The sequence below is a fragment of the Dunckerocampus dactyliophorus genome, chromosome 1 (genome assembly GCF_027744805.1).
Source record: "Dunckerocampus dactyliophorus isolate RoL2022-P2 chromosome 1, RoL_Ddac_1.1, whole genome shotgun sequence".
NCBI lineage: Eukaryota > Metazoa > Chordata > Actinopteri > Syngnathiformes > Syngnathidae > Dunckerocampus > Dunckerocampus dactyliophorus.
This window is the reverse complement of record NC_072819.1, coordinates 22,452,851-22,469,965: the sequence shown is the minus strand read 5'-3', so window position 1 is coordinate 22,469,965 and position 17,115 is coordinate 22,452,851. Positions and strand designations below refer to the sequence as shown.

Sequence of the window (17,115 nt, the reverse complement as noted above, 5' to 3'; positions counted from 1 at the left end):
AGAAAAGACTGCTTATAAATTGTTCACTTGCAACATGGATAAAAAAATGAATCTTAATTTTTGGGAATCTATCTTAACATTTTTTTGGGGGGGGGGCTATATTGGTTGCTGCCTTAAAACAGAGGGACAGATGTTGTAGATTACACATGCCTAACATGTGACTACCGAAAAATAGGCTGACTGGATGTAGACGCGTTCTGCACATTCATTGAGCCCAGTTGAACCGATTGTGCTCTGGGTAGTATTGCACGGTGACATGTGTCATTGCTAATGTTAGCATTAAATGCTGGTCCACTTAGCTGACAAGTACTTCCGGTACTTGATTTCCAGGGACAAAGGTCACACAACACAAATGTCTAATTACTTTGATCACAAAATGTCAAATGTGCCCCAAAAATGGCTGTAATTTCTACGTTAGAATTCTCTAAATTGTTAGCTTGAGTTGACCATAGTACACAATTATTCATTACATCACCCGTTAATTTTTTAAAAGGTCATCTTATAAAATTAAACAAGCCAAAAACACGTGATGTGTCATGTGACCTGACAGAAACAAATAGACATCCCGCATGAAGATTAATTCTAGCAAACTTTATTTAACTTTGCTATGAGTCAGTTTACAACTTGTTAAGGGTCTAGGCAAAAGAAAGAATTGCTGTAACGCAAGAAGAGTGAAAATGCTGGCTCATTAAAGCTTCTAATGAGGCAAACCAAACCTACACACACACACACACACACACACACACACACACCCCAAGTAGCTCAGTTGGTCTTTAAGTGCGTTGGGAAGAAAGTTGCTTCCATGTTTTTTGGGCTTTACTGAGTGATGCCAATCACTCCACATGCCAGACGTCCGCCGGCGTTTCCAGTTTTTAGACTTTCATCGTTGCCTCCTTTGCCAAGGTCGTCTGCCTTCTCATGGATCTAAAACACACAATGATTAAAAAGGCAAAGATGATGAATTCCTGTCATGTTATCCGGCTCACAAAAGGAGGCGGAAGAAGCACTTACCACCATGGTTCTGCCGATGATGGAGTACGGGCCCGACAGGGAGATCACCTTATCTGTGATGTCAATTTTGGCCACGTTGTCAGCGCCTGCGGTCACATTGCCGAGGTCCCCAACATGCCTGTATCAGGTTTTAAAAAACAAAAACAATCACTCAACGGCTGATGTAAATTGACTGCACTGCTTCACAGCAACCAACAGAGGTTATTTCAGGTCAACTACTTTACAGCTGACAATTTTGAACTACAAATAAACAACAAAGATACCCATGCTAATAAATAAATAGCTATATGACAGGGTGGTGTAGAGTGAATGGAGTGAGGTTCTCTGGACTGGAGAAGTTAGTGCATCGATACTTTGTAATGATGCAGCTGTGAGCCTCAAGATAGTTACGGTTTCAATGTTGCAGAGTATAATTTCTACCTTTCCTGCTATTAAAAAAAAAAAATCTATACACAAAGTACAAGATTTCCTGACAATCACATTTATTTGAAATGCCCTTCTCTGAGGCAGACAGTTGAATCAGATTTACCTGCAGTAAATACCATCATATCATACTATCATGAGGACTGTTTACATTTAGCCTCTTGCAAATCTCGGGTAAAATCCCAGCCAATATAAGACAACGTAAGCGCATGTTACATCAGCAGGACTTACCGGTCTGCATCTTTTGGGCCGGCGTGATTCTTGTTGTGAGGGTTGAAGTGAGGGCCAGCACTGATACACCCTGATCAAGAACAACCAATAATATGACACATATTTCACATTTGTAAGATATTTAACAACGTCCAACCAGTACTAACCATTAGTGTTGTCTCCAAAGGCGTGGACGTGGAATCCATGCTCCCCGGGCGTCAGGCCTTTGATTTCTCCAGTCAGCTTCACCGGAGATGAATCATTCTAATCAGGATCACAACAACAATAACAACAACAACAAGTGAAGGCAATGTGCATGGCTACAGCTGAACAGAAATGCTGTACAGAAAAAGTGGGAATTTTTGTAAGGTGGAATATTGTTAGCCTAGATGTCTTAATGCTGGAATGGTTTAAATGGGCTGCCAAATGCGGAAAAATGTTCGTTCCGATAGGAATTTTTGGGCGGGGAAATGTGGAATTCCAGAAAAACTGGAATTTTTGGAATGTGGAAAATAGAAAGACAATGTTTTGAATGAGTTGAAGGTTTTTTTGTGTCAGAATTGTTTCAATACAGTGTTCCCCCATACATTAACTTGTGGCGGCTCATCAAAAATTTAATTTAGACCACCACAGATTCAGCACTTTCTTCCAAATTTGGCATTTAGCCTCTCTCACAGACTCCGGGCAAGAATACAGTGTGTGTGTGTGTGTGTGTGTGTGTTTGTGTGCATGCATGTAATTTCAGGAAAAGTTGGCATTCTGTAGATGCGGAATACCTATCGCCTGGATGTTCTTATGAATGACCTTCAGGTTTGGACGTTTGAATGGTTTGAGGCGTGTGGAAGTAGTAAGAATTCCCAAGACGAAAAGGAATTTCTGTTACAGAAAAGGCAGAATTCCAGCAAAAGTGGGAATTTTCAGGATGTGGGAAATTGTCAGCCGGGATGTCCTGAATGAGTTGAATGTTTTCATGTTGAAATGGTTTGCATTTGGTTAAGACATGTGAGAAGTGTGGAGCTTGTAAAATTGTCCATTCATTTTGTCGGCATTATTTGGGATGTGTCAATAGCTCTTATCGTCCCGAATGACCTGAACATTTTGATGTTGGGATGTTTTGAATGGATTGAGAATGTGGAAGGTGTTGAGCGTTTTAATAACAGCTGCCTTCACACAATTAGCAGGTATGTCAAAACCAGATGACACCTCCTGGCACACGTGAATATTTCCTAGTAAGGCTCATTAAAAAAGAAACCTAGTTGTTGTTTTTTTTGTTCCGTTTTTTTTTTTTTAAGGCATTTATCTTCTCGTAGCCAACAAAATGTTTAGGTCCGTTTATTCAGCTTATCACAAAGGCTGAGTCACGCTTGATGAATGGGGTCAGCCCATGACTCAGCAATTTGATTCAACTTTTATGTAAATGCAACAACGCCCATCAACAAACGCATTTTTACTCCCAACTATATTCAGACAATAAAACGGAACGACTAGGTGAGGAACCGATTACGGGTTTTTTGGAACTGAAAGTGCGCCAGAAATGTAGGACTTATGCAACAGGCGCGATAAAGATGTCAATCATTAAATCGACGTGCAAAGGTTACAACTTCAATGCCGGGCAAAGTGTTGGACACACTACACAACGCGAATAAACGTCAGCAGCAAACAAGTTTAGACTATTTGACAGCTGAAAAATGTTTTTTTTGTGCACGACAACGTCAATTTGCACTGAATGAATTAACACAACTACTCAGAGAAGTGAGTAAAACGGTATTGTAACTATCTAACCAAGCAAGCATCATCGCGGGGGAAAACGCTACAAATACAACATATATTTTTTTAAATGGACAGCTGCTAGTTTAGCCAGCAAGCATGCTAGCAATGACACGCTGTAGACTTACAAATGGAACTCGCCCAAATGCTTGTTTAGTGAATTTAAGTATAACATGACTTACCTCCTGCTCGAAGAACACAGTACCGGCGGTCTCTCCGGCTCCTTTAAGCACACAAACAGCTTTAACCACCATCTTTGGAGTAGTTTCACTAACAACGGCTTCTTTCTGCTGCTGTCGCGCTCCTTAACAACTAGTGGAGACAACCAAACCCACTGATGTACAGGGGGCGGTTTTTAAGGCCAGCCAATCAGAGATGATCATCGGCAAAATCCTAGATTCTGGATTGGTCGGTGTGTGCTGGTGCGACCCGGAAGCAGGTGACCGACTCTTAAATAATTAAGATTGTTTACCTTGTATTGCAATTTTTTAAAAACATCACCAACTACATTCTCTACAATGTACAGCAATATATAGCTCTACTTGCAAATATATATATATACATATATATATATATATATAAATATACACATACATACATATAACATTGAAATCATTACTCAAACTTCAAACTTGGTTTGAGTATTTGGTGCAACTTTTTCAGTCACATGTTGAAGCATTTTTCATCATTTACATTACATTTTACTGCATTTGCGGCAATTACCACCTTCATCATTTGATATGAAATAGTCCTCATGTCCACCACATAGGCCATTGGAAACATGTTTTCAGCATGTTATGATTGTTACCAAAACTGCGTAAAATAAAATAAAATTACGTTCTTAATTTTGGGAAGACAGATTGCCCGTTTTTTTGGAAAGGCCAGGAAGTCCTCTCCACAGTACAATTTTTATGTTTGTAGTGTTTTTGCATTAGAAATAAGGCTGTGACACACTCGTCCCTTACAGAGGACAAAAATGTGTTGCTGGGCATCAGGAGGATAAATACCTCTTTCACCTGAAGTAAATGAACAATTAATACATTTTTTGTTGAAATTAGGCAGCACGTGCATTATTTTGTATGAGGCAAACGCAAATTGACACATTTTGGTACAAAAATAGTTTATTAAAAACACATTTTGTGGCTGAAATGCGGAACATTTTACATCCATGTCTTTTGTACTGTCAACGTTCAAAGTTAAAATCTCAAAGCAAAGGGCTGTACTTCACGTTTGCTGTCAAAGCAAAAAGGTTAGAAACAATTAGCATCACACCCTGGTACGGACAGTGAAAAGCTTATTTACAGTGGCGGCTCCAAGCAGTGCTCTTCATTTCGTCACTCTCTTCCTTTGTGATTAAAATGATTCAAGTAGAAGTCGGTCTTCCGGGGTTAACTAAAATCACATACAGTATTTCAGCAGTGAAACATAGCTTGTTCAGTGAGGAAAACACAGCAGCACCAAATCCATTAATTAAATAATTTGTATGCTTGTTTGCAGAGATTGATCTTTGAGTTAAATTGGGATATTTACCATTTTTTAAAGAATAATTACAATACAAATTATAACACAAGAAAAGCTTGCTCGATAAATGTGCTCCCAAATTCTTTTAATGTTTTCACAGGGGATGTATTGTAGTCTTGACTGAATTAGAGTATTTGTAAATGTCCAAACCAGTTCCACTTAATGGCTGAGAGTCAACATTTAAATGAAAAAGGTCCACAGGCAAGCTATTTTCAAAACTTCCAGCGAATATTTTTCCCCAATTTGTACTAATAAAAACAAGAAGCAGGTGAATGACAAGATAGCCCACGTTAAATGCATACTGGTGAATCCGAAATGGTATTTTTAAAAATAAACACATTGCTGTTGCTGGGGATGGATGTGCAAACACACACGAGGCCTTGAAGTAAAAAAAACAAAACAAAACAAAAAACATTTTACTTTTTTAAATCTAAAACATATTAAAAAGATCAAGTCTACTCTGAAGGAACCTCCAAACAGACAGAAGTCAAATCAACATGCGAGCATTCGTACAACACACAGGAAGGAGAAGATGCAACCAGTTCTTGGGGTGTGAGTTCCATGTGATGGCTTGTTAAACAGGCCATGAAGTCAAGTGACAGTGTGACGTATACACACAGGAAGTATTTCTCTACCTATAAGTCTTAAGACGCCGCCTCCTGTTTGGCTTCTACAGGCTCACTCTGAGCCTCGGAGGACAGGGACTCAGCAGGAGCTGATTGTGAGGGTGGAGCTGAAGGTGCGGATTCAGGAGTCTTTTGGGGGGTTTCCAAAACAGGCTCTTTCACTGTTTCCATGGCAACCAACTGCTGTGTGGCGTTATGCTTCCGAAACTTGTCTATGTTCTCCAGCTCGGCCAGTCGGTCGTCCCGGTCCCACCGCGTGGTCCTCTCGCGGCGTTTGGGCCGCTCCCCTACTTTGCCTTCAGCCGCTCTTCCACTCTCCCGACTCCCTCCTTCTGCCCTTCCTCTCTCTCCGCCTTCCCCTCTCCCGTTCTCCCTGTCCCCATCACCCCCTCTCCCTCGCTCCCGGTCTCGATCCAGGCTGCTTCGCCGGTCCCTCCAGTCCCGTCTGTCACTGTCCTTTTCCCATCCGCCTCCCCGTTGTGTACCGTCTTCCTGCCAGCTGCTGAGTCTGTCCCTCACGTCCATTCTTTCACCGCCCCTTCCCCCATCGCCAAATGGACGTCTTGCGCCACTGAATCCTCGATCCCTCTCCCGATCTCTCTCACGATCCCTCTCCCGATCCCAGTTTCTCTCCCTTTCGGGCTCCTGGTCCCTGAATCCCGGTCGATCACCCCGGAAAGGGCGCCCACCTGTTTCTTCAGGCCCGTCAATACCACGGGGGGCCCCTGGTCTGATAAAAGGTGGAGGGGGGCCTTGAGGAGGCAGTCCTTGCCTGTGTGGAGGGAATGGAGGTCTTATGTTGTGGGAAGGGGGCATTCCAAAGCCTCCTTTGGGTGGAGGGGCGTCATGGCGCATCATCGAAGTGCGAGGCCCTCTGGGCATCATCTGTGGCGGGACGGGGGGCATGGCGGGAAGAGGAGACTGCTGCGCATGGGGTGGAGGGAAACGCTGACCATGCAGCAAAGGAGGACCTGGGGGGCGCTGCAGTGGGATTAAACCAGGCCGTGTCCCCAGCAGACCACCAGTAGGGGGCTGGATGTTCCCTGGAGGGACACCGACCTGGTTACCTGCAGCCAAAAAAAAATATGATCTCACTTATCATCGCCTCGTGTGCAGGGTTGGGCATTGTTTGGATTTGACCTATTCCGGTTCCTAACACTTCTCGATTCTGAGTCTTTTCAAAAGGTAGGGTCATAAAAGTTTTAATGAGGGCGCTAACCAAAGTTCTTGGATAAAATTTCTGTATGTCTCCATGATTTTTTTTTAATTATATGACCTTTTTATGAATTACTTTACTATGAATTTCTCACAGGGCTATTTTTAACCAGTATATAAATATCAAACAATTGAACATAAATGTTAAGAAGTCCCTTCACGTAGGAGTACACGTTCAAAAGTCATTTTTATTGTTGGAATGACATATCCTGTTTATAGGTTGGGGAGTGTCTTATGATGCAGAATAGACCCAAGTGTAACTTCAACCATGTGACTGACTTCCTACTAATCTGCATGCAGAATATCAAAGAAGTTAATGGGGAAACACTTAAAGGGATAGCTTGGATTTTCTGACATGAAGTTGTATGACATCCTCATCAGCAGTGACTTAATCCAAACTATCCTTTTAATCCTGTGAGCGGTGCACCCTTCTTTGCATATGATGGCGTTGCAAATGTTTCACGGTGCCGACCGCTGTTTTGTTTTTTTTTAGCAGAATTTCAGCCGAACTTTCCAGCCCCATCGCACACTGTCCTTGCATGAAATGGATGCACACAAACACTTTTTGTCGCTTCTTCTTCGTGGGTGTTATGCGGCCGTTATTCCGCTCGGCACGCTTGATCACCAAACTTAAGGATTGAAATTTTTAAAAATTGAACGATTCCAGGAGAATCGGAATCTAAGTCCCAGTTCCCATCAATGCTCAACCCTACTCATGTGACAAAAACATCAAAAAGAAGATGGAGAAAGTAACTAACCCATGGCCCCCATCTGGTTATTGAAGAAGTTGGAAGCATCCGGGACCACCTCGAGTTTCCTGTTGACCAGACCTGCAGGGCCAAGAGGCATGTCTTCGCCTTTGGAAGTGGGTGGCGGTCCAAGAGGCATGGCCCCAGGTGGGAGGAAACCTGGGAGAGGTAGATGTTTGAATGCATCATAAACACCAACATGAGCGAGCCAGACGGGCGCTACCTGGAGGCATCTGCATGGGGTTGAAGCCAGGTCGGATGAACGGAGGCGGGGGCATGCCTGGGGGGAAGGAAGGCGGTGGTATTCCTATTGGGGCAGGAAAGCCAGGAGGCTGCACAGATCCCATGCCAATCATTTGCTGCTGCATTGGAGGAACCTGAGAAAAATGTACATAATTACAGAACGTGTTGCACCTGCAGAAAACAGTTGCAAGTCTATCACCTGTGAAGGAGGAGCTGCGGATAACATGTGCACCTCCTCGGGCTGCGAGGACTCTGCCCCACCATTGTGGGTGAGCTCCTCTGGGTTCATAAGGGCCTTCTTCACTGTGCTCCACTCTGGAAGAAGTGACGATCTGTAAGCAAACATAACGAAAGAAGAGCAATCTACTGTGCGTTACCTGGTGACAACGTGTCTATATCCAGGATCCCTCCTTCTTTCAGGTCCTCCAGCTGGTCCTCCCTCACTTTGGACCAGGGGATGTAGGTGACTCCTAGCTCCACGTCCCAGTACTGTTTGAAGTCGGCTTTGATACCCTTGTTGAGTGCCCATGCAATCTAATGATAGAAAACTATCCAATCATTCACTGATTCCACGTCAAGATGCAGTGTGTTCATGCATGTCACTCTAGATGACAACAATGTACCCCTCCTGACATTTTTCGTAGTACCATATGCAAGAGGACAAAATCACCAGTGTAGTGGCTCTACCTAGTGGCCATGATAGGATGTTACACTTTCATTCATTCACCTTGATGGCTTTCTGGTTGACTTTGTAGGACCCTCGACTGAGCTTCTGCAGGGCCCTGAATGCATCCTGTCGGTGTATCATGACAATGTAGGCGCAACCGCGTGGAGGAATCATCTAAACAGGGACAGAAAGCACACACAAAGATTTCCAAACTCTGCATCTTCACACTCTGCACTTTTGCTATCATTCCTTACATTGATGGACTCAATCTGTCCAAACTCCTCCAGCAGACACGCCACATCCTGCTGCTGAGTCCTCTTGTCCAGCTGGCCCACCCAAAGAGTTGTGCTGCAGACTGAACAACACACACTTCTTCAAGTTGACCTCTAAGGTTGAGTATCATTTACATATCTGACACCGGTGCTAAAATAGTGCCTCAACAGGTACTTTACATTTTGTCCAAAAACAATGCCAACTTTGTGACACGCAAGTTGAACAGAATAGTAATTCAAATGCTTCTATAATATAAATAAAATAACTAAGTCACAAGTTTAAGAATATGAAATAAAATCCACAACAATTTGTCATAATTGTCACAGCACAACCCGCAGCAATGCACAATGCACAAGTTTACCATGTTGGAATTGAGCACTGCTGTTGGTGTGTTAAGGTCGGCAATAAAGTTTAAAAAGAGTGTGAGACTCTGTCTCTCTGTGGGTCCTTGTGTTACTTAGAAGACGTTACTTTCACAATATCAGCCTTGAGTAGTTGTTGCAGGTGACAGAGTCTGCATTTTTTTGTAGCGAAATGAGTCACCGATAGCTACTTTGCTTTTTGATCTGATTACTACCTTTGATGTCAGCACCGTACAATCACACCTCAAGTAAAAGTGACACAAGCATATGACGACTCACTGCTCAGTGTCTCATTTTTGGACGGTGGAAGACCCTTTTGGCAACGCTCCCGTTCCCGCTCCCTCTCCTTGCGGTCCTGTGAGCGAGATCGCGGGGATTGGTGGCGGCGGTCCCTGGAGCGCGAGCGGGAACGTCTGTGTCTGGATCGGCGTGTGCGCGAGTTGGACCGTGACCTCCTCCGCTTCGGAGACCTGCATTTACAAAGAGATGTTGCAACATTTACTGCACTCGTCAAAACTCCCATGAACCAAACGGCTAATAAATGAAATGAAACAGCTTACCTGGAGCCTGATCGTGACCTTTGACCTTGTCTGCCATCCCTCACAGACGATCCCGCATCAACTGACGAGTCCTAAAATGGCACCAAGAGGTTGTAGATGTGACAAAGCCTCTTTGCAGTGTTTCCCCTCGGTTGCACAGTGCAGCCGACTGTATTGCAATTGCTCCTCCACTGTAACATTTCACAAACTCACTCATACAAACTAATCGGAGAAAGCAATAGAAAGCCTTCAAATTGGTCCACTAAGTCAAAGTTAAGATGTCTCATTTAATGAATGTGATCGCTCCTCTGCCCATGATACAGAGAGTAGATGAGAAATTGTAAACGCCACCATGTAGTGTCAGGTAGGGAGCGGTCATAGGGTAAACGCTGCTTTACAACGGCCGATGATTTTCTTGTGTGTGTTTACCTGATGAGCTGAGCTAGGCGGCGGGAAACCTCCCTGGAAGCCCGGCTGTCCTGTGGAACCAGGGTGGGGCTGGCCTGGTAGAATGTGCCCCATTGGAGGCATCATAACCGGGAAGCCTTGTCCCGGCAGTAAGCCATAGGCTGGGAGCTGGCCGTTAGGAGGGAGAGGAACCTGAGGAGGACAAAACATGTAGATGATGATGGTGTTGAAGTGTTAAAGACATACTCAAATGCAATATGTAACAAGAAACAGGAGAAGGCACAATATATGCAGTCTCAACTAGTTTGATGCCTTACAAATCACAACAGAAAGTAAAAAGTGCACAACAATGTTTTTGTTTAAACAAGGTAGTTCATGTTTAATTGTTAAAAGGATTAGTAGTACTTCCTGTAGCCCGATCATTGATTATGGAACCACCAATGTGAACAAACCTGCTGCGAGAGGTCCTGAGACATGCTCAACATGGATGCTTGGAGGGCCGCAGGCTGCTGCATACTGTAGTTGTGGGAACAATGACATCATCAGCTTGGCAGCTTTCACTTTGTCAAACTATTCGCCAACACACACGCGCTTCAGAGTACATATATTTAAGCCTATCACGGCCTTACAAGGAGGGCTGTGAGGAGTCATCTTTGGCGTCATCGCCAGCTTCTGGTTCGTCGTCATAGTCAAAACGATCCAGCAGCGTCTAAGGCAAAGGCAGTTTAAGCGTGACTTTTTTGTGCGGGCTATATTCAAGCTGTGAGCATCCAACACTCACCCTATCAAACGCCGTCTTCTGCTGGGAGGGCGTGGGAGGATGCTGGAGAGCTTGGCTAAAGACGGGGGTGACGTGTTGGGTGTCTGTCTGTGGGGCAGGAGGCCGAGGGGCCGTATCTGCTTTGACGGGCTGCTGCTGAAAGTTCTGTAGCATCTGCTGAAGCTAAGCGATGGAGGGAAAAGCATAGGTGATTGAGGAATCACTTGGCTGCATGCACATGTACAAAAAGGGGTTTTTCACAATAATCCCACAAAGTTACGTTACAAATGTGATCCAAATAAACCTGTGGTGGCTGCACAAAAATCTATGCCCTGATGAATCCCTGAGTACGATATAAATATACTCACCTGCTGACCCTGCGTGGCCTGGAAGAGCTGCGCCACTGCGGCGAAGGGGTCCTGTTTTTCCAGCTGACCCGCAGGCGCCATGTTGGAGTTGGCTGTCACTGTGGTGACTGGTTCTTTGGCTGGAGATGGAGGGGAACCTGGAGGGACAAACAGTTATCAGTTTGGTCCTATTTGGAAAGACGAGGACGGCTTAGAGGGAACGCAATCAATCACTTGGCTCGTCGAAGCCCGTGTAGGGCGCTGCACCACCACTGGCAGCCATGTCCAGGAGGGGCTGAATGACCTCGCTCTTGAAGACGCCGTTCTTCTGCCAAAGGTTCAACACTCGCACCAGCTTACTCTACAAGGAATAAGCCAAACCAGGTCAGCTAAAGTACAACAGTCCCCTACTTGAGGCTTCAAATCAGAAATCATCTAAAATAGCTCTCCAAATGTCATTCATTTTTTTGGTGTATTTCAGAAGGCTACCAGAGAGGAAAAATTGTGACGATATCCATAGAACAGGAAATGAAAGCTGCTGCTTCATGAGAATGAAAGCTGCTGCTTCATGAGAAACAGGTCCACACATCTCTTTCCTGGCAGCTCAGTACAATATAATGTGTGGCTTTAATGGTAGTCAATAATAATAAAATAAACAAATGTACACTGATAAGTCAGCTCTAACGTGAAGAGATTTACCTCCCAGGCATCATCAACATTAAAACTGCGTCCGCATTGTATTAGTCGTCCCTTGCAATATCGCGTTTTATCAGAAATTAATAAATAAATAAATGATCTCTGTTTCGTGGTAGACTATGATCTATCATTAGTCAAAACATTGAAATACAAGTGATATGTATTATTCTGGTCACTAGGCAGCAGTAAGAGCACATTACATCACAGACATTATATCACATGACCTTAACACTGCATGAACTCATGAAGTCAGCCATGGCATGTCCGACATGATAAGAGTTCTCCTCCCATTCTGTGTGAAAGTGGTAAGCTTTTGGCTTCTTAGGTTTACAAGAAATACATTTGAGGCTAACTGGTTAACTCACTAGCTAGTCGAGTCCCTGCAGCATAGGAGTTGTGCAATGTGTTGTAAATGATGAATAATAGGAGTGTAAACGTGACTATACGGGTGTTATTTCATGTCTACAGGGCTCTAATGTTAAAAAATCGTATAGAGAAAGTCATAAACAGCTTTTCTATGCTCAATGACAAAAATATATAAATTATTAACATTGAATCCTATATTGCGAAATTCATTTATCGCAGTTGGGTCTGGAACCAATTAATCGTTATAAACGAGGGACGACTGTATTGCTAAGCTTTACTACCAAGCAATTCACTCATTTTTACACTTGTATGTCAACCAAAGATTGTTAAAACGCACTAACTCGCCTTCAAAACACTAAGCCAATTTCCTCGGTCAAACGTTGTGCAGTTAAGACTATGTTCGGGATTGGAGGTTCTGTTTTCTTCTTACCCTGTCTTCTAGCGGGCAAAGGCAGAGGTTCTCAAAGGTTCCGGTGATGTTCTTGGTGAACCTAGGTCCAAACACATCTTTGTCCGCCCCGAACTGGTGCCGGGACTGGCGGACAATAGAATCTACCACATACAAGCCTGCCACTTTGTACTCCGGCTTACACTGGAGACAAAAACACAAGCGTTCATTAGGAGTTTGCTCGAATGGAACCAGGTATATTTTAGTAGTAGTTTTTTGGTCTCACCTTTTTGATGAACTTCTCCACAATCTGGACCACATGCTTGTAAAGCTGGACAGACAGGGCAAGTTATTATTTGACTCTGACAAAAATAAAGGCTTGTGCTTTCTCCATACAAAGACGTGACTTACTTTCATAGCCTTGATGGCCGACTTGGTGATGGAGATCATCTTGGCCCGAGATATTGGAGGCTTGGAGTCCATCAAGGAGAATAACTACAAACATAAGATGATACATCAACTGCTATGATACTTTTTTTTATATATATATAATTACACCAGACAGAAAACACAGCCAACATCTCATATCCATTCATGACTCTTACTCGTATGGACTGTCACCTGACTGTATGAAAATAACTGCATTCAATAAGATAACATAAGACACAAGTTAATACCATACTTTCAGGGTTTCTGCTACATGTAATTGATCGTGGCGCAGCGCGACAACAAAATACAAGCCGCCACACCTTAAAAATTATTATAAAAACAATGTCACGTAGTATATTGTATGAATTGATATATATGCTATATAGATACATATCTAGCTTATTATTTGCACACATATTGACCACATTTAGTTTGAATACAATTTAAAATATCATAAAAATGTTTCACTGCAATTTATTTTGATAAACATGCACCGGAATCGCTTGTCTGCCTTGTTGGCACTTGTACATGTGTGACCAAATAGACATTCACTTTGTTTCTTATCGTGAGAATGAAAAATAGTGTGTAAAATGTGTGGACAATTGACCACAGCTTGTCACAGGCTAAGCTTATCTATGCCAGCGTGTGCGATCGCTCACGTTTCAATCTCATTCAACATTCTGGCATCTTTGTTTACACATTTTTCCCTGGCTCTCAATGCCTGTCTGGCAGCAACTAGCTAGCTCGTTTTAGTCACGTTTATGGGATAAAAGCTAACTTTTTTTTTTTTTTTTTTTTTTTTTAAGTGTCACTTAACAACCTTGCTCTCTTGTTACCATTATAATACTTATGGCTTGTCTTAAACACACTAGTTGTGTGTCCAAGTTGTCCAGCATAAACATGTAAAGCAGGGGTCACCAACGTTTTTCCTTGTGAGAGCTACTTTTACAGAATGAAAATGGCCAAGAGCTACTCATTTTTGTAACATTTATTTTCAGAGCTTATTTTAAACCCAAACAAAGCAAACATGCTTGTTTCACCAGAACATTAACAAAATGCTGGTGTCCACAACTCATATTTTGTATTTCAGAATGCATTTCTTTCTACTGTTCTTTCATTATTAACTGAAAACCTGAAAGAAAAGCAGGCTTGCGGGCACCTCATGTGGTCGTGGGGGACTACCTGGTGCCGGCGGGCACCACGTTGGTGACCCCTGATGTAGAGTGTCCAGCTTTAAGAAAGTGATGCTATCACAGAGGTGTCCAACAGGTAGCTCGTATGCTAGCGGTAGCTCACCAGCCGATGTTGAGTAGTTCACCAAAGAATATTTGCTTCACCTCTTAGTATTTTTTTTTATAAGTGCTCTATTCAAACATTACACCTGTATTTAATGACAAATGAGCACACTGAGTGGAGATCCATCCATTCCATCCATCCATCCATTTTCTATACCGCTTCATCCTCATTAGGGTCGTGGGGGCATGCTGGAGCCTATCCTAGCTGACTTCGGGCGACAGGCAGGGTACACCCTGGACTGGTCGCCAGCCAATCGCAGGGCACATATAGACAAACAACCATTTACACTCACATTCATACCTATGGACAATTTAGAGTCGCCAATTAACCTCACCTGCATGTTTTTGGAATGTGGGAGGAAGCCGGAGTACCCGGAGAAAACCCACGCGCACACGGGGAGAACATGCAAAGTCCACACAGAAATGCCCAGGGGAGAATCAAACCCAGGTCTTCCCGATCTCCAAGCTGTTACTGTGTTGGCCAACGTGCTAACCACTAGACCACCGTGCGGCCCAACTGCTGCCCGACTGCTGGCAGTCACATAAAACACAAAAAGCTCACCTCTCCTTTCTTTTTGTCAAAGTAGCTTTAATAGTACTACAAGTTGGATACACCTGTGCTATCATAACCCTGGACTCTCAATTTAAACAGTTTTGCAATGTTCCCAGTTCATGTTCTGCTGGTTGTTGAAAAAGTTCATAGACAAGTTAAATAAATAAGTCATGAAAATTGTTATTTGTAATAAGAACTTTAAAATTGGACACAGCACAGCATGACATAGCGGCGACAGTCCTCCCTACCATGCTGCCCACCACCACAGCTTCAAAAAAATCCTAGGGGAAACCCCGACTTTGGTTTCCTTACTTAGTAAAATATAATAAGTAAATACTACTTGTACTGCCTAAAATAAGTCTCAGGGGCAAATGCACAGCAACGTCCAAACGCCCCAAACCCAGAAATGATTCCATACCAAAAACAACAACATAAAACACACGCACAGGAAAATGCTGCAAATTAAAAAAACCTGCAATCGCGTAAACACTGCAGGATCAAAAACAAATGCAAAAGAAAAATGCTGCAAATGCCAAAAACACACACAACCCCTTCTCCTCCAAGCAACCGTCTGACAGAAATGCTGCAAGTTCATGGAACAAACCACAAAGTTAGCCAGGGTACCAGGCGTGCAAGACCCAAGGCATAGCTGGGTGAATGTTACTGTAATGTTTGGTGAGACACACAAGGCTCAGCAACAACGGGCTTTTACTGTAGGTTTGAACATGCACAATAATAACATAACATCACCTAATAACAAATCGGGCTACTGTTCCGACCGTAACCCATGCCAAGCTAAAACTCAACTCTGAACCCCCGACGTCACTTCCAGTCCTCCACATGTCCGAAACACATTTATTGCAACACACACAAGCACGAGAATTATTTGTCTTAAACGGCTTGTTTTCTTTTATTATGTCTACCATAATGGGTAACAGGAGTGTAAAGGTGGCTATAAGGGGTGTTACTTCATGGCTAGAGGGCTCTAGACGAGAAATGACAATAAAATAATGACAATAAAATAATGATGATAAAATAATGATGATAAAATAACGATGACCGATGCACTGTTTTTAACAGTGACAAATGTGAATTTAACAGTGACAAAACACACGCGAAACATTGAGTATGCCACAAGAAACGTCATTTTCACATGTCCTTTTAAAATCCATTCTATCCTGTAACATTACGTAGCTAGAGAAAAGAATTACTGTATATTGTAAAGACCAGCGGATTATGGGGAGGAAGCCGTCATTAGGGCCCAATAATCAGGCTGACAGTTCATGAGAAACGAGGAGCACCATCACCAACAACAAGGGTTTTGGTCAAGATGTAGCCACAACAGCAACAACATTCAGTCTGGATGAGTACAGTATCATCTCACATCTATGTATCAACTAAAATCATTACACCACAATGAAGATTATGAACATTATAGATTACTGTTTACCATGGTTCCTTCAAGCTAGCTTTAACGCGTTGACGAGTTCAACGGTACACAATGGGCCCTGTGTGTTAGCAAGCTAGCTAGAATGGCTTTCCTTTGAATAGTAGTTGTAACATAAATCTTAAAAAGTAAACACAACAAATTTGTTTAAAAACACACCCAGAAATCTCGACGATTACTAGCAACCACTAAGGCCCTCTCAAGTCGGCTAACCGCGATGCAACACGGCTGCTCCATCTCCACCACAACTAGCCAGAGCCCTGGCGGCTATAATGCCTTCAGAGCGACGCCGGGAGAAGGCGGTTTACCTCCTGATTGAAGGCGTTGACGGCATCCATGGTGGTCCGACGTCCACTTAGCACCTGCTGCCGGCAATGGTTACCCAAGCAAGGGTTGCTTCAACATGTCCGCTGCAGCTAGCTTAGCATCCAGAAGGCTAGCTTACAGGGTCGGCGGGCTCGCAATGCATGCCGGGATTCTATATTGTTGTTCTGGCGTTTGGACACTAGATGGCGGCAATGTGGCTGCCGTGCAAAACAAATGTGTATCTAATTGCAGAACATCCCACAGCCAATTGGTGGCGGTGTAATCGCACTTTTGATGGTTGTCTTTGTTTTTCTGTCAACCTTGACAGTGCAATTGGCTGTGTGTACAGGTGCACTCCTTCTAGGAACCGATAAAAGGAGAGGATAAATATGCAAATATATTTCAATATTTGAAGTGACAAAATAAAACAGATGAATAGCTCTCAAAATGCGACATAATGGCTGCATCGATGGGTACATTTTGTCATTTTTTTCTTGTTTTTGCTTCATTGTTC

At 43.3% G+C, this 17,115-nt stretch overlaps 2 protein-coding genes across 2 annotated transcripts; both read right to left on the bottom strand.

The window, feature by feature from the left end:
• Positions 1 to 583: 583 nt before the first annotated feature.
• Positions 584 to 3,749, bottom strand: LOC129178535 (superoxide dismutase [Cu-Zn]-like). Its single transcript, XM_054770856.1, has 5 exons — positions 3,594 to 3,749; positions 1,812 to 1,908; positions 1,666 to 1,735; positions 1,012 to 1,129; positions 584 to 924 (listed from the first exon to the last, which is right to left on the bottom strand). Exons 1-5 carry the CDS (start codon positions 3,663 to 3,665, stop codon positions 817 to 819), a joined length of 465 nt encoding a protein of 154 aa, XP_054626831.1. The 5' UTR covers positions 3,666 to 3,749; the 3' UTR covers positions 584 to 816.
• Positions 3,750 to 4,507: 758 nt separating this feature from the next.
• Positions 4,508 to 16,769, bottom strand: LOC129191203 (SR-related and CTD-associated factor 4-like). Its single transcript, XM_054794323.1, has 19 exons — positions 16,604 to 16,769; positions 12,983 to 13,066; positions 12,858 to 12,902; positions 12,614 to 12,775; positions 11,356 to 11,482; positions 11,143 to 11,279; positions 10,796 to 10,957; positions 10,644 to 10,723; positions 10,467 to 10,530; positions 10,036 to 10,206; positions 9,628 to 9,698; positions 9,347 to 9,537; positions 8,687 to 8,787; positions 8,493 to 8,606; positions 8,143 to 8,299; positions 7,965 to 8,080; positions 7,746 to 7,899; positions 7,532 to 7,681; positions 4,508 to 6,625 (listed from the first exon to the last, which is right to left on the bottom strand). Exons 1-19 carry the CDS (start codon positions 16,631 to 16,633, stop codon positions 5,577 to 5,579), a joined length of 3,165 nt encoding a protein of 1,054 aa, XP_054650298.1. The 5' UTR covers positions 16,634 to 16,769; the 3' UTR covers positions 4,508 to 5,576.
• Between the last annotated feature and the right edge of the window lie 346 nt (positions 16,770 to 17,115).

Bases quoted from the DNA above. Each gene is read 5' to 3' on its own strand.
- LOC129178535 (XM_054770856.1), bottom strand. From the start codon at position 3,665: ATGGTGGTTAAAGCTGTTTGTGTGCTTAAAGGAGCCGGAGAGACCGCC. The intron at 1,909-3,593 runs GTAAGTCATGTT...GATCCTGATTAG, and splicing joins CTGTGTTCTTCGAGCAGGAG to AATGATTCATCTCCGGTGAA. The intron at 1,130-1,665 runs GTAAGTCCTGCT...AACCTGATACAG, and splicing joins GGCCCAAAAGATGCAGACCG to GCATGTTGGGGACCTCGGCA.
- LOC129191203 (XM_054794323.1), bottom strand. From the start codon at position 16,633: ATGGATGCCGTCAACGCCTTCAATCAGGAG. The intron at 12,903-12,982 runs GTAAGTCACGTC...CTGTCTGTCCAG, and splicing joins CGGCCATCAAGGCTATGAAA to CTTTACAAGCATGTGGTCCA. The intron at 6,626-7,531 runs GTTAGTTACTTT...TTTTGGCTGCAG, and splicing joins TAACCAGATGGGGGCCATGG to GTAACCAGGTCGGTGTCCCT.